The sequence below is a fragment of the Maniola jurtina genome, chromosome 2 (assembly GCF_905333055.1).
Source record: "Maniola jurtina chromosome 2, ilManJurt1.1, whole genome shotgun sequence".
NCBI lineage: Eukaryota > Metazoa > Arthropoda > Insecta > Lepidoptera > Nymphalidae > Maniola > Maniola jurtina.
Window position 1 is genome coordinate 14763949 of NC_060030.1, and position 23978 is coordinate 14787926.

Below are 23978 nucleotides of genomic sequence, written 5' to 3' on the forward strand. Positions count from 1 at the left end.
TGCGAATTGTTTTTCACAGAAAAACTGTCGCAAGATAGAATACGATTGGCCTCTGATTTATTTAACGAAATTACCCCTAGCATTAAGATACTCGATAAACATTCACTTTGCCTCCTTGGTGCTCCTCTTTATAATGAATCCATACAACCACTTTTGGATCAAAAAATTAGAACATTTTCGGCTAATACCGACAAATTGGGCGCTCTAAATTCTCACATTGCATTTTCGATCCTAAAATATTGCCTTTTCGTACCTAAATTAATTTATATCCTTCGCGCGAGCCCAATTTGGAAATTTCCTGGACTACTCGATAATATGGATGCCACCCTTAAAAGTACACTAGAACAAATTCTAAATTTAACTTTTGATGAGCACTCCTGGAACCAAGCTACTTTACCGGTCAAGTACGGTGGCATCGGCGTGAGGAAAATTTCCAGTGTAGCTCTTCCAGCTTTTCTGTCCTCTGTGCATAGTATAAGAGAGCTTAGCTCTCAAATTCTCAAATCAAATTCAATATCATTGACCTATGCCACAGAGGCCCTAGAGAGTTGGAAGGTCAGATGTCCCAATGTCGATATTCCAAAGGAACGTTCTACACAAAAACTTTGGGATTTGCCATTGGTTCAGCTGACACATTCAAATTTGCTGCAAAATCTTACAAGTGACAGAGATCAAGCCAGGCTCCTAGCATTATCGGAAAAGGAATCTGGGTATTGGCTTCATGCCTTGCCATCCAAAAATCTCGGCACCCTTTTAGATAATGAAAGTTTTCGTGTGGCTTTAGGTCTCAGATTGGGAACACCGCTGTGCCATCAGCACAGATGTCCGTGTGGAAAAGAGGTTGATAAATTTGGAATTCACGGACTCTCTTGCCAAAGGAGCGCTGGTAGGCTATTTAGGCATGGCTCTCTTAACGACACGATCAAAAGGGCTCTTGCCACCATAGACGTTCCTGCGCTCATTGAGCCGGCAGGGATTAGTCGGGATGATGGCAAGAGACCTGATGGATTGACGCTGGTTCCCTGGGAACGGGGACGGGCGCTAATGTGGGACGCAACGTGCGTTGACACATTGGCCCCGTGTCATATCAGGGAGACAGTATCAAGACCGGGAGCCGCAGCAGAAATGGCTGAAAACGGCAAGCGGCGCAAGTATGCCTCTCTTATTGAGAGTTACATTTTTGTTCCGTTTGCCGTGGAGACCCTGGGGCCATGGAGTCTTAGTGCAAAGAAATTTTTACGAGACATTTCACCGCGTTTAATAGCCTCATCGGGTGACAGAAGGGCTGGCTCATTTTTTGCGCAACGGATCAGCCTGGCTGTCCAACGCGGAAATGCAGCCAGTATTCTTGGCACCATTCCACGCGGGCATGATTTGTACAGTAATTAGATAAGGCTAGCTTTAAGTTTTATTGTAATATTTACAACGACTGACATTAAAAAAAAAAAAAAAAAAAAAAAAAATTTGACACATCAACATCATCGCATGAAACGGAAGTCCACGCCAGCATTCTAAACCGGATATACCACAGATATACATCTAGTTTATCATTTTGTGTTGCCTTTAAATAGTCTAAAAGGATGCCGATGCATGGGGGTGTTTTTGGACTCCACGCGCCTCATGCTTATCTAACAACATTCAGCAAGCATCGGCTTACATCAAAGATGACTTGCCTACCAATCGGAATGCTTGCTGTTTGTCACATGTAATGTAAGCATTTGGCGGATCATAGACTATAAGACCATAGACAATTTACGGAATGAGATTGACATATTGACACTTTAAATTTTGATTTTGACAGTTGGTGTCTGGTTGAAGCCGGGGTAGGAGTGAATTTTGGTTTTAAGATTTATTTTCTTTTAATTAATTTTTGTATACTGATGTACTTTATTTTACATTCATTAGTTCAAAAAACAATTTAGAGAGTGATCGTTACACCGATTTTTACTAACAGTATCGGATGGTTTCAAAATGTTAAAGCTACTCGTTCGTTTGGGGCTCGTCCTAGTTGGTAAGCTTTTGCCTTTTCCTGTCTAATTCCTTAAAAGGAAATACTTTTGATTCATGGCCACATTATATATTGATAATAATCAGCTCAGCACTCAATTTGCGTAATTAATTTATCAACACCGTAAAATTGTCTGTCAAAACTAATTAACATTTGATTTATTAAAACAACCATTTAATTGAGGACATTTTTTGTTACAGTACTCAATGTTTTCGTAATATCGTGCGAAGGGTTTCGCAACAGAGGTGGCTATGGCAGTAAATACGAAAGTAGGGGGTATAAGGAACCAGCGAGACAGAAATCATCAGTAACCGGCGCTTCCGCCCTTGCGTCGACGTCAACTCGCCGAGGCCTAGGTCTTTCCGCCTGGGGTATTGTTACTGTCATTGTCTCAATAATCCTAGCCATAGCAGGCATGTACTATTTCTCTATATGCTACCCGATATTATGTAAGAAGACAAGAAAATATGATATGATGGGATTACCTCCCCCAGTTTAATCGAATTTTATTTAAGTATTATTTATCACATAATATTGAATATCAAATGCATATTATCTTGTATGTAAAAGGTATATCTGCCTTATAGGTTTTACGTGATGTGCCTTTCTCAAGTGATAGAAAGCTTGTAGTTATTAGTTAATGCCTGGCATTGCAATGCCTATTTGTATGAAAGACTACCTTGCAACCTTTTTTACATTGCTGCTACTATATCAGAAACCACCAATTATGGTTTGCAGATTTTTTCCTTTACTTGTGCTAGAATACATTGTTACTCCATGATTCTAGATCAACGGGAAGTATGCTATGTGTTTTGATAACAGACAGACATTGAAGTGATTCTATAACGGTTCATTTTTTTCCCATTGAGGTACAGCACCCTAAAAATTAGTGTTTACCTATCTGTCTGTTTGTTACTTATGTATGTTCCCATATCACTCATCTAATTGAGTTGAAACTGTGCACAGTTGGAACTTGTGGAAAGGATTCTGACATAGTAATATAATAACATACAATATGTGGCCATATTGCAACTCAATTTGTTTGCATTGGCTAGTTTTTTTACACCACAGACAGACAACGAAGTGATCCTGATTTTTTTTTCTCTGGAGATACAGAACCCTAAAAACAAAAGATTTTGGCTTTTGTATCTAAGATTTGATCTGGCAGCCATGAGAGGCAAATTTGTAATTTTTAATTAAGCATTTACTTATTCTTGGTTAAAGGAATGAATGATTTTTAATGATGAAATATTTTCCAATGTATAAAAGTAAATTAAGACATGTTCCAAAATACGTACAATTTACAGTTTGACTAATTTAAACTAACACAGCAATATACACAATCACAGTCATACATTCAATATGTATTTAAGATTAAGCAGTGTGTACATTTGAATTAGTCACAACTGTTAAATTTTATCTAGCAAACACAGATAAAGCAATAATGATATTAATATGACTAGTAATGTTTATTCTTTAGTTTCATCTGGAATTTTACCTAAATTACTGCTGTTTTATGTTATCAAAAGAATTTATGAGTTATGACCTGATTAGGTTGTGAATATTGTATACAAGAATAATATAATTTCGCTTAACTGACTTAAAAGATAAACAACTAGCTCCTTGGTGAAATGCATAAGAGCCACACTACAAGCAGCTCATATGGCCTGGTTACCGCAAACTAACAATGAAATCATAATATTATGAGTGAAAAACTTAACGCGAGAAGGTCTAAAGCGCTGGGCAAACGCGAAATCGCGTGGTTTACGTCTTTCTCCGTGGTTTCTGAGATTTGTTTATCTTTCAAGTTGGCAAAGGAAAACTGAAGTACTAATATTTATGAAAATGTATCTCAACAATCTTATGCTCAAGCAAATCCACATTTGACCAATATGCCTTAAGTCTTAGTGTTACAAATACTATTTAGAACATATATTTTGATAATACTATTCCTATGCATTTGAACAAATTGATTAATTCATAAGTAAAAGTAAAGCCATAATCCTGTGTTTGAGTATTGTTCAAAATAAATAAAATATAATAAAATATAATAAAATATAATAAAATAGATATGAAATAAAAGGTTGCCATAGAACTGATGGTACCATACAAATATACAGTTTCGTGTATTTTGTTTTGTGCACAAAAAATCAGTGTTCAAGCTTTTTGCACAAAATTTGCACATAATGATTATTGTGTGATTTTGACTGAATATTTTTAAATATATTAATATTACAATATATTTTAAATATATTAATATTGTAAGTAAAATAAATTAATCTCCGTGTAATGGAAAGTAAATAGAAGTAAATGAAGGAAATCCTTTTGTTACTAAGAATTTTATAGTAGACCATATTACTGGAATATTGTGACTAGGTACTAAGATAAACCATCTACATTTTGAAGAATTGATGAAAAATTTTGATGATTTGATAAGTTTTTATCAGATAACTAAGTAATTGATAAACTTTTTCCTGTGGTGCTGTATAAAGTGATTGATGAGAATGAGACTAAAGTAGTATAATCTCTACATATTTATCTTTGTGCTAGTTTTTTATGCCTACTCCAGTTTATTTTAGTTAAATATAACTATAGCCTCAATAGCTCAACAGTTAAGGAGTGGACTAAAATTCGAAAGGTTGGCGGTTCAAATCTCACCCGTTGCACTATTGTCGTACCCACTCCTAGCACTAGCTTTACGCTTAGTTGGGGGGAAAGGGGAATATTAGTCATGACTAACGTGACTAATATTCTTTTTTAGAAAAAAAAAACATGTGGCAAATAGCAACAATGTTAAAACAAAGAAAGCCACACTAGATTTGAGAATAAAAGTTACGAATAAGTTAAGAATTGTTCTAAAGAATTAGCCTAAGAGATGTATAAATATGTGCTAGAATGGTTGTCAGTGGAAATGTGGTTATATACTAAAATTACTATTGATAGATTTTATGCTATGTCATTGCCTTAATTTTACCTAAACTATGAAGACTGGTTTTATGCAACATTCCTATATGAAAGTAATAAAAGTGCACAAATAATCGTAATGTAATACTTAAATCAATACATAGTTTAAACTGTGAGTGATTTCTGTGAAATTGCCAATATTGATCATAATTTTCTTTGAATTGTTAATTGCTTTTTAAATATATACTTAGGTGGTTATTTATTTTAGTAATTGATAATGTCAAGTAATCAGAGTGAAGTTTTATACAATAGGCCTAAAATTCAGTAAAAGCAGAAGGATTTGTAAACATGGCTCGAAAACTTTAGTGTAATAATTCTTAGTATTTTTTTTTAGAAAATAATGCTCAATTTTACAATAAATATTTTCATATATCTAAAATTATTGTTTTCCTATTTTCATACTCTCTCTGGTTAATCAGTACTTTTGGTGCCATAATACAATAAACACTGGCAATGCAAAGATAAAATGATTTTGATAAAAATTGTACTGAAACTTCCCTGACATTTCCCTAATTTTTTTTTGATAACTTGAATATTTTCAACAAATATTTCACTGATGGTAGATTTCAAGAAACTGTATAAATAAAACGATTGCATAGATATACTTAATTAGACATTTATTTTATTAAAAAACATCAGTTTGCCGCAGTAAATGCTTCAAAATTTTAATTTTATGGAAGATATGCAGCCAAGATTTATACATACAAAAAATATCATATTTCAGTTGGTAAGTATGGCTAAAAAGTGATGTTGCTATGCTTTCGCCTTTCATCATATTTAGGAATTAAATTAAAACACTCATCCAACTTAAAAGATTTCCTAAATATTTTGAAACAATTCTTATAAAGTTTAATATTAAAATGTTTAACTTGGTTATAAGTATGTAACTAAATAATGTGTGGATATTACAGATTATTATCAATAGCATAACAAAAATAAAGCATAATTATATCTAAGTAAATAAGAAATTAGTTATGGATATGTTAATTCAGTACAGTATCATTTATTTTCATAGAAGAGAACAATTGTAAACTAAACTTGGAATATCATCTGTGATCTCTGGATTTTATAACTAAATTCTAATAAATATTTATGAAAACTCCTCTATTTTAATATTCATATAATAGATAATATTTATTATTATTAAATATATTCCACATTGATGTACTTGGATTTACATTTCAAATATTTAATTTATAGCTTGAATATTTTGACAGCAATATTTCTATGAACTGTTTAATAAATACATTCAATATCTTATTACTTTGTCTGAACATTTAATAAAAGAAAGTACATCCAAAAGTAAATTATACTATAACCTTACCATATCAATTCAATAAGTACCACATTACACGAAATCTAGCTGAATCTGACTAAGTTAACACATCTTTTTATTTTTTTAACCTATGTTGAACAAGATTTTATAATAAGATGAAATATATATCAAAAGTTTTGAAATAAATAAATAAAGTTACATAAAAAAATAAAATAAAATAGCATAATAAAACATATTCCAGAAAGTACACTGTGTTTTTTCAGTAAAAACACGGAAAACTTGTGCATTTACTGAAGTTAAATAAATAATTTACATGTACATTTTTTCTGGTTTGTCCCAGTTCAAAATTCTGCTTGGTTTCTAACTTTTATATCAGTTTACAATTAACAATATGGATTTCATCTTATTATATTATAATAATCGAAAAATTGTGATTTTATTATCAACTTTTGACATGAATAATTTTATGTCACGTTCCTATATTCAATCTACCTATGTGTAGTCGATACACGATAAGTTACATAATCGCTAAGTAATTTGTTGAAAATTAGAGATAGATTGATACTAATCAATTTCAGCAATTAGCGATGTTGCTCAAAAATTGTATAGTTTTTTTGACAGATAGCATAATTTTAGGTAACTTATTGACAGATTGCATAAAGATTGAAAACAGGAACGTGACATTAGTAAACACTTCAAAACACTAACACCACTTCACTCTTTCACTCCACTTTTCTCACTTGCAGTCTTACAGCTCATCCTTCTCCAGGTCAATGTCGGAGAGGTCAATGTCCTCTTCAGGAGGGAGCTCGCCGTCTTTGCCGTCCCAGGGTTCCGTGGTTTGGATGATTGGCATCTCTGCGCCTTTGACTGGGGCGGTCTGGCCTCGACCGAATGACAGGTCCCTTTGGAAAATGAGTACCATTAGTAATGAAATTAACTTTTGTGTACTAGTATGTACAATAGTACAATATGAGCTTGACAACTTATTTCCCTTCTTTTTGAGACACAACTTTAGATTTTAGTATTCTTAGGCTGCGATCTATAGAGTGCACTTTGAATTTGCTCAGATTTAAGACACTGTTAAAACGAGACAGCGTTATACCGCTGGCATAGGTCTGTCTCGTTTAATTGAAACTTAAGTCTAAGCAAAGTCAACGTGCGCTCTATTTTCAACCTTTATATTACAATAATCACAGCACATAATATGAGTATTAACAATAGAGGTATTAAATACCACTTAGCAGATACAATTTAATAACAAATGTGATCTCATATCAAGATATCAAGACCTATCCGTCCCATACACTAGAGATAACCCACGCGCGTCGTTAGAAAGTTACCACGTTAGAAAATACTTACCACGCGAAGTAAACTACTAGTGGCGCCACCTCTTATGAATAGCCTACACCAGGTAGTGAGAGGTACTACAATATTAGTAGTATGTATTACCTTAGGAATTCATTGATGCCAGTCTCTGAGAAGGATCCCCGAAGGGTGGAGAACTTGAGTTTCTTGGCGTTGACTACGGCCATCGCGGGGTACCCGAAACCTCCTAATTCCAGAGCTTCTTCTAACGCGGGCTGCTGGCCGGCCTCCGACCACACCCATCTGAAACAATCAAGAAAACTTCAGTGGAACTCAGAGCTAACGAACTCTAACTTTTTTAACCTACCCAGGTTAAAAAAAGTTAGGGCTCATGGGACACTCGAAAGAAATGCGCTCTGTCTCGCTTACACATTGGATAGTAATATACGTTACCCAGCTACTTATAATTGATTAAAAATAAATCGACCATTTTTCTTTTATAGACACTATCTCACTCACACATTTGCGCTATTTAGCCAATATAATAATAAAAAAAGCCCTAATGTTTAAAAAAATCTTTGAAAAATTAATATTTCATAAGTCAAGAGGTTCTTTATTTTTTTATTTCATTTGCGTTTATTTGGCTCTCATGACATGTCAAGAGTTAAGACTCTACCACCAGTTCGGAAAATAGATTCTACTGAAAAGAACCAGCAAGAAACTCATCAGGAAGGTAACCTGTATACTAGAAGAGCTACTCACCCCCACATCTTGGCTTTGTATTTCTCCCCGAGGCGCGCCAGTATGGAAATGTAGTCATTACGGCACGCTGCATCACAATCCAGAATATGAGGCAATATTGATACAACGCACAGCGGCTTCTCACTGCACGCTTTCATTGTCTCTTCGTTTACCACCTGTAATTAGACGATCAAAAATAAAATAATGGATTAAATCTTGGATTATTCTTTATTAAAACGGTCCTTGAAAACTATTATTACGAAAGTCGCAAGGTATCATTTTTTGAATGTAGAGGGGATTCAGTGACAACAATTCTTCATTATCTACCAACCTTAGCCCCAGAAGTTGAGTTGATTTTCTCTAGTCCTTAAATACATAATATGGCTTACTTCATTATTATAAACTATTATTATCAATGACTAGAACTTACGTGAATTATAATGGCGGCACCACATGCTTGCGACAAACAACATACAGGCACATTTTCGGCGAGCTTGTCAAGAGCCCATGTGACGATGTCGTTCGAGGTCCTACCGCCGTTGTCGACCTCTACATCGTCGCTGGTCTTCTTATCTAAAGGGAATAGTTTGATAATCTTCATACATTAGCTTACCTGAACAATCTCTGGCGCGGGCACATTCTCGGCGAGCTTGTCGAGAGCCCATGTGACGATGTCGTTCGAGGCCCTGCCGCCGTTGTCGTCCTCTACATCGTCGCTGGTCTTCTTATCTAAAGGGAATAGTTTGATAATCTTCATACATTAGCTTACCTGAACAATCTCTGGCGCGGGCACATTCTCGGCGAGCTTGTCAAGAGCCCATGTGACGATGTCGTTCGAGGTCCTACCGCCGTTGTCGACCTCTACATCGTCGCTGGTCTTCTTATCTAAAGGGAATAGTTTGATAATCTTCATACATTAGCTTACCTGAACAATCTCTGGCGCGGGCACATTCTCGGCGAGCTTGTCGAGAGCCCATGTGACGATGTCGTTCGAGGTCCTGCCGCCGTTGTCGTCCTCTACATCGTCGCTGGTCTTCTTATCTAAAGGGAATAGTTTGATAATCTTCATACATTAGCTTACCTGAACAATCTCTGGCGCGGGCACATTCTCGGCGAGCTTGTCAAGAGCCCATGTGACGATGTCGTTCGAGGTCCTACCGCCGTTGTCGTCCTCTACATCGTCGCTGGTCTTCTTATCTAAAGGGAATAGTTGGATAATCTTCATACATTCGCTTACCTGAACAATCTCTGGCGCGGGCACATTCTCGGCGAGCTTGTCGAGAGCCCAAGCGACGATGTCGCTAGATGTCCTGCCCCCGTTGTAGTCCTCTACACTGTCGCTGGTCTTCTTGCCCGATGGGAACAGTTTGATGGTGGGGTAGCCTTGCACTTGGTAGCGCGAGGCCATCATTTGGTGAACCGTCGCGTCAACGGCGCCAAGTTTTACCTAAAGATATAAGGGGTTACGCAAATGTTAACCCAAGTTGCTCATAGTAAGTGGCCATAGCAGAGTACGGAATTAGTTAATATTAGCATTACATAGATAATGTGCCAATATCCGATTTCATTTCATTTATTTATTGCTGTCATGTACATTTTTTAGTTAACTTAAAGCTAAATAAGTATAGGTACATGACGCCCTGCCAGAGCATCGCAATTTCGATACGTTTAAGTGCAATTAGCAAGCTAAAGTAACAGTGAGCAGAGGTCATCTCTGTCACTGGGGCAGACGTGTTTTGGAGTGGAGACCGCGTACCAGCAAGCGACGATCTCTGACCCACTGGACTGGCTATCTTAAGAAAATCGCAGGAAAGGGGGTGGATGAGGAAGGCCGCGTGTGGCGGCGCGCTCTCGGAAAGGTCTATGTCCAGAAGTAGCTGAATGATTGAACATCCGTACTAATATTATAAATGCGAAAGTGTGTCTGTCTGTCTGCTACGCTTTCACGGCTCAACCGCTGAACCGATTTTAATGAAATTTTGTACAGACTTAGGATACATTCCGGGGAAGGACATAGGCTACTTTTTATCCCGGAAAAACAAACAGTTCCCGCGGGATTTCTAAATACTCATCCGCTTGATCGATTTGTATGAAATTTGGTACCGAGGTAGCTTGCGTCCCTGTACTTGATTGACATAGGCAAGTTCCCACGGGATCTTTAAAAACCTAAATCCACGCGGACGAAGTCGCGGGCATCCTCTAGTTATTTTATAATTCGGGAAACCTAGTTGGCCTTTTGAAATTATATTTAGCCAAATATGAAATTATATTTAGTCTTGAATGTGAGCCAAATTCTAAAGTAGGACAAGAAAAACGAATGTCATTTACATATTACTTTGTTATATAAAACAAAGACGCAATTTTTAGTTTAAAATATTTACGATACATCGAGTTGGTTATGCGCAAGACGGAAAATTGTGAAAGGAAAATAAAATTATTTTAACCTATAACTGCTAAATTTCAATATATTATTTGTATGCAAATTTATTTTATTGCACTTTTATTGATTACATTTGCGAAACGGTTGGGTATATAACAACTTCTTATCATAACTACTTTAGAAACTGGTAAAACTTGCACATGTATATTTTATACTTAGTATCTCCACATAAAATTTGCATTTTTTTTTGCAGTGACATGAACAGGATGCCGAAAAAATCCAAAACGCACAGCTACCGCTACCCAGCTTAAAACTACCACATATTTTGTCCTCGAAATTAGAGACCCTAATTTATGGTTGAGTTTTTATAATTAGATTAACTTATTAGTGTGTTGATCACAAAAATGGTATCCATTTTCAAATTCGAAATAGTGGACACACATTAAATAAATTCACAGTATGGGTGTCATTTACAAGGTTTTTGGGGTGCTGGTTTTTTGGAGTCATGAATATGATATCCATTTTCAACTTCAAAATGGCGGACACACGTTTTAAAAGACAAAAGGTATTTTTTTTATACACAGATAGACATCTTCTAGGTAAACGCGTCCCATCTTAGGCCATATCATCACTTTCCATCAGGTGTGATTGTGGTAAAGCGCTGCCTATGATGAATTTAAAAAAAAGTTAGCCCTTGACTGCAATCTCACCTGGTGAGATCAATCTAAGATGGAACGGACTAACCTGGGAGGGGTCTGGCAGTTTTTTTTTAAAAACCCATTTGGTTTCTACACGGCATCGTACGAGAACGTTATATCGCTTTGCGGAATGGCTTTGCCAGTAAGTTAGTAATTAGCCACGGCCAAAGCCTCCTACCAGACTAGACCTGAGAAAATTTTGATATTATAAAATCCCAAATTTCCCCTACTGGGAATCGAACCTGAACCTTCTCACTAATAAATCAAAACAAATTCATTTATTCAAAGTATGTACTCTTGTACGCCCTTTGATAATCAGAATAGTTCGATTTGTAAGATGATAATATAGTGGTGATAATTAATCACGTAAACTTAAAACTAAAGCTATGAGGGTTCCAAACGCGCCCAGGTCTGAGAAGAGCCCAAAACAAATAAGACCATAGCGCTCACCAATGTGCCGGGAAGACCGTCAAGATGGCCCAACATGTAGCCTTGTAACTTACCTTGCCTTTCAGCTCGGTGGCGGCCTTGGCCCAGTGCGGCTCGAGGTTCTTGCAGTGTCCACACCACGGCGCGAAGAACTCCACCAGCCACATGTCTTCACTGTCTAGTACCAGTTCTTTGAAGTTGCTGTCAGTTAGCTCAACAACATCCGACTGGAACAAATATCCATACTAATATTATAAATGCAAAAGTGTGTCTGTCTGTCTGTTACCTTTTCACGGCCCAACAGTTTAACCGATTTTGATGAAATTTAGTACAGGGTTAGCTTACATCCCGGGGACGGACATAGGCTACTTTTTTATCCCGGAAATCAAAGATTTCTCTCGGGATTCTTAAAAGCTCATCCGTTTATCCAATTTTATGGAATTTGGTACAGAGGTAGTTTGCGTCCCGGAAAATGACATAGGCAACTTTTTATCCCGGAAATGCAAAGAGTTCCCACGGTATTTTAAACAATCTAAATCCACGCGGACGAAGTCGCGGGCATCATCTAGTTATTTATAGTCCATACAAAATGACTTCTCACTTGCCATTTCAACTCTATGGGTCAGAGAGTTGATTATAAAATGTGAATTTCTATTGCCAACAAATGCTAAAAAAGTGGCCGCCATGAAAATTAAAAAAAATTAAAATAACAAGTGTAATAAGGCCGCCGTTGCAGCTTTGTATAGTTTCTTAAGTATCTAAGTATGTATTGTTTTCCTGTAATGTGTGTGTGCAATAAAGACTTCTAAAAAAATAAAAAATAAAAAGGCTTCCGAACCCTTAAACGGTACGGAACCTTTCATGTGCGAGTCCGATTCGCACTTGACCGATTTTTGAATTTTACAATTACAATTTTATGATACCTAAAGTCTAAACAGTTCCATATATGATACAGAACCTGTTACCATTACCTTGTAACTTTTTGCGAGGCTACAACATGCCTAGCCCGTATATTATACCTGATTTAGTAACTAAGTGTGGGCGAACTGAAAACACAGACTTTAATTACGCAAGTTTGTGCGTAAAGGTCAAACTGACGTGTCCATAACTTATTCAGCTCTCGAAACTCTAGTAAAGTGATAGTTTACGTGTGGGTAGCTCGTAGGCGACACCGCAAATGCCTACTTAGTTTTTTAGGTATACTCATTTTTAGGGTTCCGTCCCTCAAAAGGAAAAAGGGAACCCTTTGTTCACTCTGTGGTCTGTCTGTCTGTACGTCTGCCGTGTCTGTTAAGAAAAACTATAGGGTACTTCCCGTTGACTTAGAATCATGAAATTTGGCAGGTACGAGTAGGTAGGCCTTATAGCACAAGTAAAGGAAAAAATCCGAAAACTGTGAATTTGTGGTTACATCATTAAAAAAAAATTAAAGTGTGTTTCAATTTTCAAAGTAAGATAACTTTACCAATGCAAGGGCTTTACCTGTATATTCTAAAACAGACTTTATTTTAAAGCATAATAGGATTTGATACCCAAGTATGGAACCCTCTGTGAGCCAGTCTGACTCGCACTTGGCCGATTTTTAATTTTTTTTATGAGATTTTACTTAAAACTTGAAATTAATAAAAATGAGAAATAATTTAAACATTTAATACACCATCAGTGCTCTTAAAATGTTAATGCCGATACTCAATCTTAACTATGAATAGAAAACCAAAATTAATTTAAAACAAGTTCCCAATTAGATAGATGTAAATTAATACCAGAGTTCCTGGTCACAGCATTAGTTCAAGGCAAATATTTAACAAAATGTACTTATTCTGTTGATTTATAAAATGTCCATAGTGTATGAATGGTATGTTCCCCTATCCCAAGATGATAATAAGATTAAGTATAGATGGAATCAACAGAACAAAACAGTGGATCAAGGGAGGGGTATTTTATATATTTAGATATATTAAAGGAAATGGTGTCTGACTGATCTGTGAACTACTTCACAGATCGGGCTGTTTGGCATTCTACAGCTATCTAGATATTTTGACGGTAACATCAGCTACAAAAGGATTTTGGAAAATTCAACTTCTAAGGAGGTAAAATAGGGATTCAAAATGGACTACACGTCCACGCGAACGAAGTCGCTGGCATAAGCTAGTTGAGTAATAAAACCATTTTGAAAAATGCATATTTAATCAATAGATTTCAACATAATCCCTTTTCTCTAGGGGAGCTTTAATAATATTAGATCCCTCCTCATCAAAGATTCTTCTACGAAACAGGTGGGCTTGCAATGCTTTAAACCTGATTTTCTTAATGGGTGAAGTGTTGTAAGGAGTATGGATTTGCTCTATCCCTTGTGTTCTTTGAATTGGTTTCCATGGTATATAATGACCATATAGATTTGTCTTAGCTTTCTGTATATTAAGGAGGTGTTAAGGGATTACTGTATCATCACTGCGCATGAAAATTCCGCTATGTGGAAAATCACAAGTTTTCCAGAGAAATTTTAACACTTAATAATTTTGAAATAAATTGCTTTACTTTTGGATCAAAATAACATGGAACAAAGGTTATCTCTTAAACTAGCACACACGCTAAAGAACGCGTTTCGGCGTACATACGCGCCTTTTAAAACCAAACAAAGTGACATCTCAAAGGATAATTCTAAAATACATAGAAAATTTTGCATGTGGAGCGACAGCATAGTATATTAAGGTTTTAAGGGACTTTTTGCATTAAAAACTTAAAAAAAATTAATAAATAATAATAAATAAATAAATCTTTATTATCTTATCTTATTTATTATTAATTGATTTAAAATATCTCATTTCTGTTTAAAAACTTTCTTAATTACTTTAAAAAGATAACTTCATACCTGTCATTCCTCATAATACTACATATTTCAAGATGTATAAAACCATAATTTATTAATCATTACAATTATTTGAAAGTAATTGAAAATTAAAATAAATAAATATTTTTTAATGGTATCTAAATAATTGTCCAAGACTTTTTAAAAAACTGCAGTATTTTTCACTGATGATAAAAAATTTTTAAGGTATTCATAAAACTTATTTTCATAATAAGAATATGAACTGCCTATTTTAATGTTATGTAAAATCTCTAGCATTTTATTAATAAAGTTTACCTTATCAGAGGATGATCCACTAGATTTCTTCCCAAGGTTCTCGTATGCTTTCTCCTTGGCTGCCTTGAGGGCTGCATCAACAAATGCCTCCGCAGTTCTCTGGCCCTGGTAGTCATTGCTTTTGCTCCCCGTAAACACCTTGATTGTGGGGAAACCTGTGACTCCATACTTCTGTGTGAAGTCTTTGTATTGGTCTGCGTCTATTGCTCCTACTTTTGCTATGCCCTGGAGAATACGAAAAACAAATCTTACTAATAATATTTTAATGTGAAAGTTTGGATGTTTGTTACTAGTCACATCACAGTGACTGAACAAATTTGAGATTTGAAATTTGGAATGGAGATAATTTATACCCTGAATTAACACATAGGCTAGGCTACATTTTAGGTCAGGAAATTAAACAGTTAACACAGGATTTATAAAAACCTAAATCCACACTGACAAAGTGACAGAGATCATTTAGTGTTAATATTGGTTTTGTAGTAGATAAAGTTGCTTTCATTTTTCTGGCCTATTTTTCATACTGGCCAACTATTCTGTCCATATGTTTATTATGATGATTTTAAAGTGTGTTTATCCCTATGCATCACCTCAAAATTATTTTCCAAGAATCTAACTGCATTTAGAAAGCGCGTATACCAAAAACACTATGCTCTAAGTCATAACCACCCACACTATTTAACACGATCACATTAAAAGTTTGAAGTAAAAATGCTTTAAAAAAAAGGAGTACCTTTAATGCTCGGGCTGCTTTCTTATACTCAGGAACGAGGTTTTTACAGTGTCCACACCAAGGGGCAAAGAACTCCACGATCCATACCTCGTCAGATTTTGTGACCAGCCTTTCGAAATTGCTAGGTGTTAGCTCAACAACATCCGAGGACGAGTCGTATAAAGCATACGAACTCGTTACTAATAAAATAATACCTGAAACAACACATAAAACCGTATAATAATTAAAAACACCGGTTGAAAACCGTGAAGGTAAATTTCACACATATTACATGTTTTCAAACTTACCTATTAAGTTTAAATGCAACATTTCTATAGTTAAACAAATATCCTACGCTAGTACTAATAAATTACCGCGTTTATTTCAGTATAAAACGTTTAGTTCGCAATAAAAAGCCGTGAATAATGAAAATGAAAACAACACGTCAATTCTTTTACCAAAATATCATGGACAAGATACTAGAAAATTGTCAATGGATTTCGTGGATTTTCGTCATTGGTTGATTCATCTTTCGCGCGCAATGGTGTAGGTTGAGCGTTGACCTTTAAAAGTGTTAATGACCTCAACCAGGTGCATGCACATGCTTGTGGCACACCACACACAGCAAGCATCAACAAACACCTTATATCACGGATAGAGTACTTTTTTTACAATAGTCAACAGTGTTTGGCTCAAGTTTGGCTTGCCTGCCATTCGGATCGAAAGGCAAGCGTTCGCCAAGTTTTGGCAATATTGGCAATAAGCATACACAAACAAGCATCCGTCCACACGCTTGTCAGCACCCTGGAGTAAAATATGTTCCTTGCTTGTCAGCAAAACGTAGTGATTATTTTCTTTGTTTGTCGCTTGTTGTTTGCTGTTTGTCGCAAGCATGTGGCGCCGCCATTAGGTCGTTCAGCTGGCCGATTTCAGACTTCAGACATTTAAGAATACGTACTCAATTCGGTATGTTATCGATAACTTACCGAATCGAAGTGTTCTCAATCGCATGCAGCTTGTCTATGGTTTTCAAAAAAAATACTAAAGCTAGAAACCAGAGCCGTACGCCAGCATCGAAAAACAAAAAGAAAAATTAGTTTTTTTTTTAATATTTCGCAATATTTTTGAGAAAAAGCGGAAAAGCAATGAAAAAGTGATATGAAAATAAAAAAGAATTGATTTAGCGTGAAATGTCCAATATTATGAACTATGATAAGAAGTAAACTCTTGAATTTCTGTAATAAAGGTGCGCCTATTTACTTTTTTGTATGGCAGGTTATGTTTTTATTATTTTTGGTGGACAAGTCAGGTCAATTTCGGCGGGAAACCTTCCAAGCGAAACGCGTCAGACGTTCATCATTTTTTTAATTTAATTCCAGTGGAAAGACTATTTCATAAAATGAGTGCACTAAATTCAAAGCCGTTCACCGTCCTCGTGGAAGGTAACATTGGAAGCGGCAAAACGACATTTCTGGAACATTTTCGACAGTTTGAAGATATAACGTTGCTGACCGAGCCAGTGGAGGAGTGGCGCAATCTGAGGGGATGGAATCTTTTGGTAAGTAAATACATGGTAAAGACAACAACTACTACGAGTGTAGATAATACTCACGTAAATCGACACTTGCAAACGTTGGCAGAATTACATTTAGGGCTTCACGGGGCGAGACAAGGCACGCGGGATCTATATCGCGGGTTCGCCTCGCGCATCACTCTATACTTCAGGCCGATTCAGGCGGTGCAAGATTGTTGCACAAAATCTGTACATGATGCATAATATGTCCAACAGTGGATGTTTAATTGATCAATGATGAAACTGAGCAGATTAACTTATTAACTTTCAGTTTGTATTTTGTTGTGTGTTACATACAAAACCGAACTATTCAAAACTTCTTGCCTTCCAGCTTGTTTATTGCTTTAATACATATTAATCATTTTCTCAGGACCTAATGTACAAAGACCCATCAAAATGGGCAATGACATTCCAAGCGTATGTTTCAATGACAATGTTGGATATGCACCGACGGCCGACAACCACCCCTGTGAAACTGATGGAGAGGTCTTTATACAGTGCAAGGTATATCAATGTTCATTTATTTTCATAGTTGTCCATAGATCCTGTTAAAGTATAGCAATAATTTCATATTGCATAATGTTGAACCATTGGTTTCCTATGGAACTAAGATATTTTCTTTTAGTAAATAAAGTAGCCTATATAAGTAGGCCAAATATACATCCTATAGTCACTGCTATAGTATACAAAATGGCAATAAATCAGAAAAAATAGTTTCAACAAAAAGGTGTTTAAAGTTTTGTTCTAATATTTTGTGTTTGTGACAAAACTGTTTAGGTTTAGGTTAGATTTTTATGTTATGGGTTTACACTATTGAAAAGTTTAAATTAACAGTTTAGGCCAGCTGCATGTTATCAGAAATTATATACTTACAACATCATAAGCATAACCCAGATATGGCAAAATTCTGACATTTTGCATGTATGTATCTAGTACAAAATGTATGAGCAATGTGTTTTCCGCTGTGTATTAGAATTTTCTGATAATATGCAATACATGTCTATTTTCTGCAGGTATTGCTTTGTGGAGCACATGATGAGACAGGGTACTTTACATCCCGCACAGTTTGCAGTGTTGGACGAATGGTTCAGGTTCATCCAGAGGGAAATACCCATTGATGCTGATTTGATTGGTAAGTTTACTGTATCTAATAACTAGAAGATGCCTGCAACTTTTTATGTATTAAGGTTTTTTGGATCTATAAAATAATAATAAAAAATTTATTGTCTGTAAAGTTGGTTTACTGACGATAGTTGAACGTGACAACAAAGGCCGATTGTGCTTCTTTGTCGCTCGTTCCGCGCTCTCGCTTGCACTTCAAGCCTTACATGGAACGCCTCAGAGCGAGGTAACGCCGCATGAGTCACGGAACCGACTTTCGTGTCGAGTAGGTACCAAACCATAATCGATCTAACCTTAGCGTCAACCAGAGCTGCAGACCAAGTAACGAACTGGCATGTCAGCGACGAGCCTTCGCTCTCCGACCACAGGCGGATATGCTATGAGCTAGATCTGATGATAACCCAACACGCACCAAAGAGAAATCCAAGGAAAACTAACAGACTAAAATACAAAACCTTGCTAACGCATCAGATAGGTACAAACAAACCTAACGACATCGACGATATCGACAACATCGAACAAAACGTAAACAAACTAACGGAGTGCATTAAGACAAGTTATGAACAAGCTTGTCCTCTGAAGAAAATCAACACAAATCGACTGCCAAAAAACAGCTGGTGGGGCCCAGATCTGGAAAGAATGAGGAAAAACCTCAGACATCTTTTCAACAGAGCAAAAAACACCAGACAAGAACAAGATTGGGACAACTACAAGGAAGCCCAATACAAATACAACAAACGCGTCAGAGAAAAAGACAAAACCGCGTGGCAAAAGTTTTGTACAAGCATAGAGTCGAACGACACTGCAGCCCGCATACGTAAGATTCTAGCAGACGACAACACCCGCACACTCGGCTCGCTGAGGAAAGCTGACGGAACATACACGAAGGATGACAAAGAAATAAGCGAAACGCTCATTGAAACGCATTTCCCTGGCTGTAGAATAGTAGACTCAGCAGACTGGGAACACAACCTAGGACACCATCCCACAGATGAGGATTGGGATCTTGCTAACAACACAGTCACGCGAGATAGAATCAGCTGGGCTATTGACACCTTTCACCCTTTTAAATCAGGGGGGACCGACAAAATTTTCCCTGCACTTTTACAATGGGGAAAACTTCAACTGACACCATGGCTGGAAATAATATATAAGGCCTGTATAGCATACAAATATATCCCAACAGCCTGGAGAGAAGTAAAGGTAGTCTTTCTACCAAAACCTGGAAAGAGTGACTACACTTTACCAAAGTCCTTCAGGCCTATCAGCCTTACATCATTTCTACTAAAAACACTCGAGAGACTGGTTGATCGGTATCCTCAGGGATGGAACCCTAAGACATGTACCCCTACACTCACACCAACATGCTTACAGCACTGGCAAGTCAACGGAAACCGCTCTGCATTCCGTTGTTGGCAAAATTGAACATGATCTAGAAAACAAACTATCAACACTGGGTGTCTTCATTGATATTGAAGGAGCTTTCGACAAGACAACCTTTAATAGCATAGACAGGGCCTTGGGACGATACGGGGCGCCAAGAACTATACGCAGCTGGATAAGAGCATTATTAGAACTAAGAATCATACAACTAGATATCAACGGAGTCACAAAAGGCATAGTAGCGAGAGGCTGCCCTCAAGGAGGTGTCCTATCACCAATCTTGTGGAACCTTGTAGTTGACGACTTGATAAACAAACTAAACACAAGCGGATTTTACACCATTGGTTATGCTGATGATCTCACCATCTTAATCAGTGGAAAACTAGAGAACACATTATATGAAGTCATGCAACGGGCATTGCGCGTAATCGAAAGATGGTGCAATGAAAATGAACTCACCGTAAATCCAAAGAAAACAGAGATGATTCTGTTTACCAACAAAAGGAAAATAGAGCTAACCAAACCACCAACTCTGTTCAACACAAGCCTCAAACTGTCAACTGAGGTAAAATACCTTGGTGTGACTCTGGACAGCAAGCTCAGCTGGAAAAGGCATACAGAAGATAAAATTAATAAATCGCTTACGATACTAAACCAATGTAAACGCATGCTGGGGAAAAAATGGGGGCTTAAACCAAAGATAATAAAGTGGTTATACCTAGCGGTAGTAAGAAGCTCATTAACATACGCCGCTTTGATATGGTGGCCGAGAACTCTTCTTACGACCGCCCAGCAAGAACTACAGAAATTTCAACGACAAGCATGCCTCGCCATTACAGGCTGCATGAGTACCACACCAACAACAGCACTTGAAATCATACTGGGGATCCCGCCCCTACACTTACAAATCAGAGAAGAAGCAACGCTCGCAGCCTTGAGACTGAAAACCTCAGGTCTATGGAAAGAACAGAACACAAGGCACACTAAAATTCTAGTGCAAAGCATAACCAAAGAACCACGCCTGGAGTGGAAATGTGACAGAACCAGGAAACAACACATGCTGGACAAACCATACAAAATATATCCAGAGATAAACATAGATACGAAGTCAACACGGGATGCAATAGAAGTGTACACCGATGGATCCAAAACAAAAACTGGCACAGGAGCAGGGGCCTACTGCCAAGAACTAAACATGAAAATAAGTCACGCATTCGGTAAGGACAACTCTGTCTTCCAAGCAGAGTGTGTAGGCATTACAACCGCAGCCATAGCAATGGCAAATCGACAGGTAAAAAACTTTAAGATTAACATTAACTCAGATAGCCAAGCTGTTCTCAAAGCTTTGGCTAAATTCTGGACAACCTCCGAACTCATACAAGACTGCCATAAGGCTCTGGAAACACTCGCCATGTCGAATGATATCACCCTACGGTGGGTCAAAGGACATGATGGGGACCAGGGAAACGAGGCAGCGGACGCATTAGCACGCAAGGCCACGACGCTGAAGGTGACAGGGCCTCAGCCTATTGTACCCATACCCTTCAGTGAGTATAAAACTTGGTTGCATGAACTAACACTTAAGGAGCATTCCCAATTATGGGCAAACGCAACTGACTGCAGGCAAGCCAAAGAGGCTTTCCCTAACATAGATATACGACAAACTAACAAACTACTCCGCCTGGACAAAGGTAAACTTAGGAAGGTGGTGGGACTCATAACAGGGCATAGCCCACTAAACAAACACCTTTTCGTTATAGGTGTTACCGACAGTCCTCTGTGCAGGGCCTGCATGGAGGTCGATGAGACGCCGACACACGTGCTCCTGGAGTGCATGGTCGTGGCAGAACAACGAGAACGCCATTTGGGTTCCCCAACCTCACTCCATGAAGTCCTCGGCAACCTGGGCGGTCTACTTGGCTTCTGGAGCGAGCTTGGATGGCTGGAGTGAAGACTTCGGCGGGGAGGGGCAACGCACGCACAACAGACGGAAACGTTTAAGTGCGGAAACCAGCCCAGAGAGAAGAAGAAGAAGAAGATGAGTCACGGTTTTTCGTGCGTGCAGCCGGCTCTATCGAATTATAAGACGTTGTCACGTCAAAATTTGTTATAAATTATCTTCATTTGACTGCAGTTGAAAAGAAATTCAGTTAATTTTGATGACTTTCCTAGACCATGCAGTGTAGAAACCAACAATCTTTTATGACAATGTATGCAACATTGTTTCTTGCAAACAAATAAATCACTGGATTGGCCATTTCAAAAACAACAATTTTGCAATAAGTTAGCCTTTTGGATTATCTCAATAACTTATCATGAAGTTATGTACTTTATTCCAGTGTACCTCAAAACAACACCGTCAGTGGTTTATGAGAGGATTAAACGGCGGGCGCGCTCGGAGGAGCAGTGTGTGCCGCTGAGCTATATAGAGGAGCTGCACAAGCTTCATGAAGACTGGCTCGTGAACAGGACACTTGCTGAGTGCCCTGCTCCTGTAAGTATTATTGTATGACGATGTACCTGCGCAGAAATCTAATTTTTAATGGCGTGAAAATATCTCACCCAATCATAGCGCGCGCCCATTCGCTAGTGGTTGTTGCCTACGCGCCATGTTTTGTATGCGCGAAATTTGAGCGAGATAGCACGTGTCTCTGTTGTTCTTATGTTTAAAGGTTTAACGTCAAGTCTGTATTTCATTGGTGTACATTCAGCTTTAGTTTACGTTACGTAGCGGTTTTCCGCGCAAACGAATTTGCCGATGCGGCTTATAAAGGTGGTACTGTATAGTGTGTGAAGATTGAAATGGCAATCGGGGTGGGGACGCCCCGCAGGACCCCGCGCTAACACGCCGCGGGTGAGCGCGGGTGCCATCTCAACCCGTCGCGTACTATACATAATAATGTCTTCCCGATCGAGTTGCGGCCACTGCGGCTGATCATCACACACTACAGATTAGCTATCATCTATGCGACAAGTATTGTAGTGCATGCAAACACAAATGTATTCTCTATTCCCTTACTCTCATGGTAATAAAAAAATCAAAACTGATGGCACTGAAATCCGACACGACCGGAAAGATAAGGCGCAGGATCGACGGCTTTATGTGCTTCCCAAAGGCACAAGGGTGAAACACTTTTAACTAGTCTAGTACTGAAATTTTTTTGACAGAAAACCCCCAATATTATTTTTGGTCCGATTACCCTGATGAAGGCACACTTTTCGAGCTAGTGAGGTGAAAATAACTAGTTTTCTTTCTATAATTCCAGGTGTTAATGATAGACGCAGATTTGGACCTCACCCAAATAACAGAAGAGTACAAGAAAAGCGAGCACCAAATACTAAGACGAGCTGTTGACGTAGTCATGCAGTCTCCAAACAAACTCAGTCCAAAGAAACCCATCACTGGCTCCGCTATCAAAATAGTGCCCCAGATAAGTCTATAACAGATCAGTATTTTTTAGTTTACTGCATTTTTCGCTTTATGTTGACACTGTTAACATATTCAGTGGTGTGCATATATTTATAGACAGGGTTAAAAGCCTTTTTTTCTAAACAAAATATGTTTGATTTTTTTTTAATTTAAACATTTATTTAAAAGATGTTAACCCTGTTTATAGGTTAGGTTCTTGTTAGGTTAGACAAAGCCAGAGTCTCTGGCCCTTAGATTCCCTTAGATTAAGTATTCTGCCTGGCAGAGAGACAGTCATATTAGACCTTGTTTGTCTGGTCGCATAGACATACGACAATATAGACAATTGGTTAAGTAAGGGACAAGATGGCACACAGTCTTATAAACTTTAGAAAAATTATCGTGACAAGATATGAAAATATGAATATCGTCTAACAGATCAGAAGCAATGAAGGAGAATACAAAAATATATTTTTTGTTTGGTTTTTGTATCTGGCGCAGTGGTTATGCGTTTTGACTCACAATACAGGCTGTTGCGTGTATACGTGTTTAGTTAGAAACCATAAGTGTGTCTTGTCTATATTATAATATTTATATAATATGTATTGTGTCTGTGTATTCATTTTGTGAATTATACACAACCTTTAATTTTTTTTAAAGTATAGTTAGTTTTAAGGCAGTACCTTATTATATATTTTGTAGAGTGCACACCACTGAATTGAAAGATTATTCTGCCTAATAAGTTTATTTATTTTTGTAAAAATAAATTATATCATACATATAATAAGCATTTTGTGAAGGACCTAATCTCAAAGAATACTTTGAAACCA

At 37.4% G+C, this 23978-nt stretch overlaps 2 protein-coding genes and 1 long non-coding RNA gene across 3 annotated transcripts; 2 read left to right on the forward strand and 1 right to left on the reverse strand.

Moving 5' to 3' along the window:
• Positions 1 to 5568: 5568 nt before the first annotated feature.
• On the reverse strand, positions 5569 to 16155 carry LOC123876242 (protein disulfide-isomerase A6 homolog). Its single transcript, XM_045922436.1, has 8 exons — positions 15970 to 16155; positions 15683 to 15876; positions 14950 to 15174; positions 11879 to 12031; positions 9535 to 9744; positions 8319 to 8473; positions 7701 to 7859; positions 5569 to 7153 (listed from the first exon to the last, which is right to left on the reverse strand). Exons 1-8 carry the CDS (start codon positions 15989 to 15991, stop codon positions 6997 to 6999), a joined length of 1275 nt encoding a protein of 424 aa, XP_045778392.1. The 5' UTR covers positions 15992 to 16155; the 3' UTR covers positions 5569 to 6996.
• Positions 10027 to 11137, forward strand: LOC123876249. Its single transcript, XR_006798292.1, has 3 exons — positions 10027 to 10192; positions 10501 to 10864; positions 10931 to 11137. It is a non-coding gene; the product is annotated as an uncharacterized LOC123876249 (long non-coding RNA).
• Positions 16156 to 16718: 563 nt separating the features above from the next.
• Positions 16719 to 23703, forward strand: LOC123871697 (deoxynucleoside kinase). Its single transcript, XM_045915615.1, has 6 exons — positions 16719 to 16907; positions 17041 to 17219; positions 17605 to 17738; positions 18248 to 18366; positions 22079 to 22233; positions 23006 to 23703. Exons 1-6 carry the CDS (start codon positions 16871 to 16873, stop codon positions 23180 to 23182), a joined length of 801 nt encoding a protein of 266 aa, XP_045771571.1. The 5' UTR covers positions 16719 to 16870; the 3' UTR covers positions 23183 to 23703.
• The last annotated feature ends 275 nt before the right edge of the window (positions 23704 to 23978 follow it).

Bases quoted from the DNA above. Each gene is read 5' to 3' on its own strand.
- LOC123871697 (XM_045915615.1), top strand. From the start codon at position 16,871: ATGATAAGAAGTAAACTCTTGAATTTCTGTAATAAAG. The intron at 18,367-22,078 runs GTAAGTTTACTG...ACTTTATTCCAG, and splicing joins CATTGATGCTGATTTGATTG to TGTACCTCAAAACAACACCG. The intron at 22,234-23,005 runs GTAAGTATTATT...CTATAATTCCAG, and splicing joins TTGCTGAGTGCCCTGCTCCT to GTGTTAATGATAGACGCAGA.
- LOC123876242 (XM_045922436.1), bottom strand. From the start codon at position 15,991: ATGTTGCATTTAAACTTAATAG. The intron at 8,474-9,534 runs GTAAGCGAATGT...GTCTAATTACAG, and splicing joins CCGCGCCAGAGATTGTTCAG to GTGGTAAACGAAGAGACAAT. The intron at 7,154-7,700 runs GTAATACATACT...CATTTTCCAAAG, and splicing joins GGCATCAATGAATTCCTAAG to GGACCTGTCATTCGGTCGAG.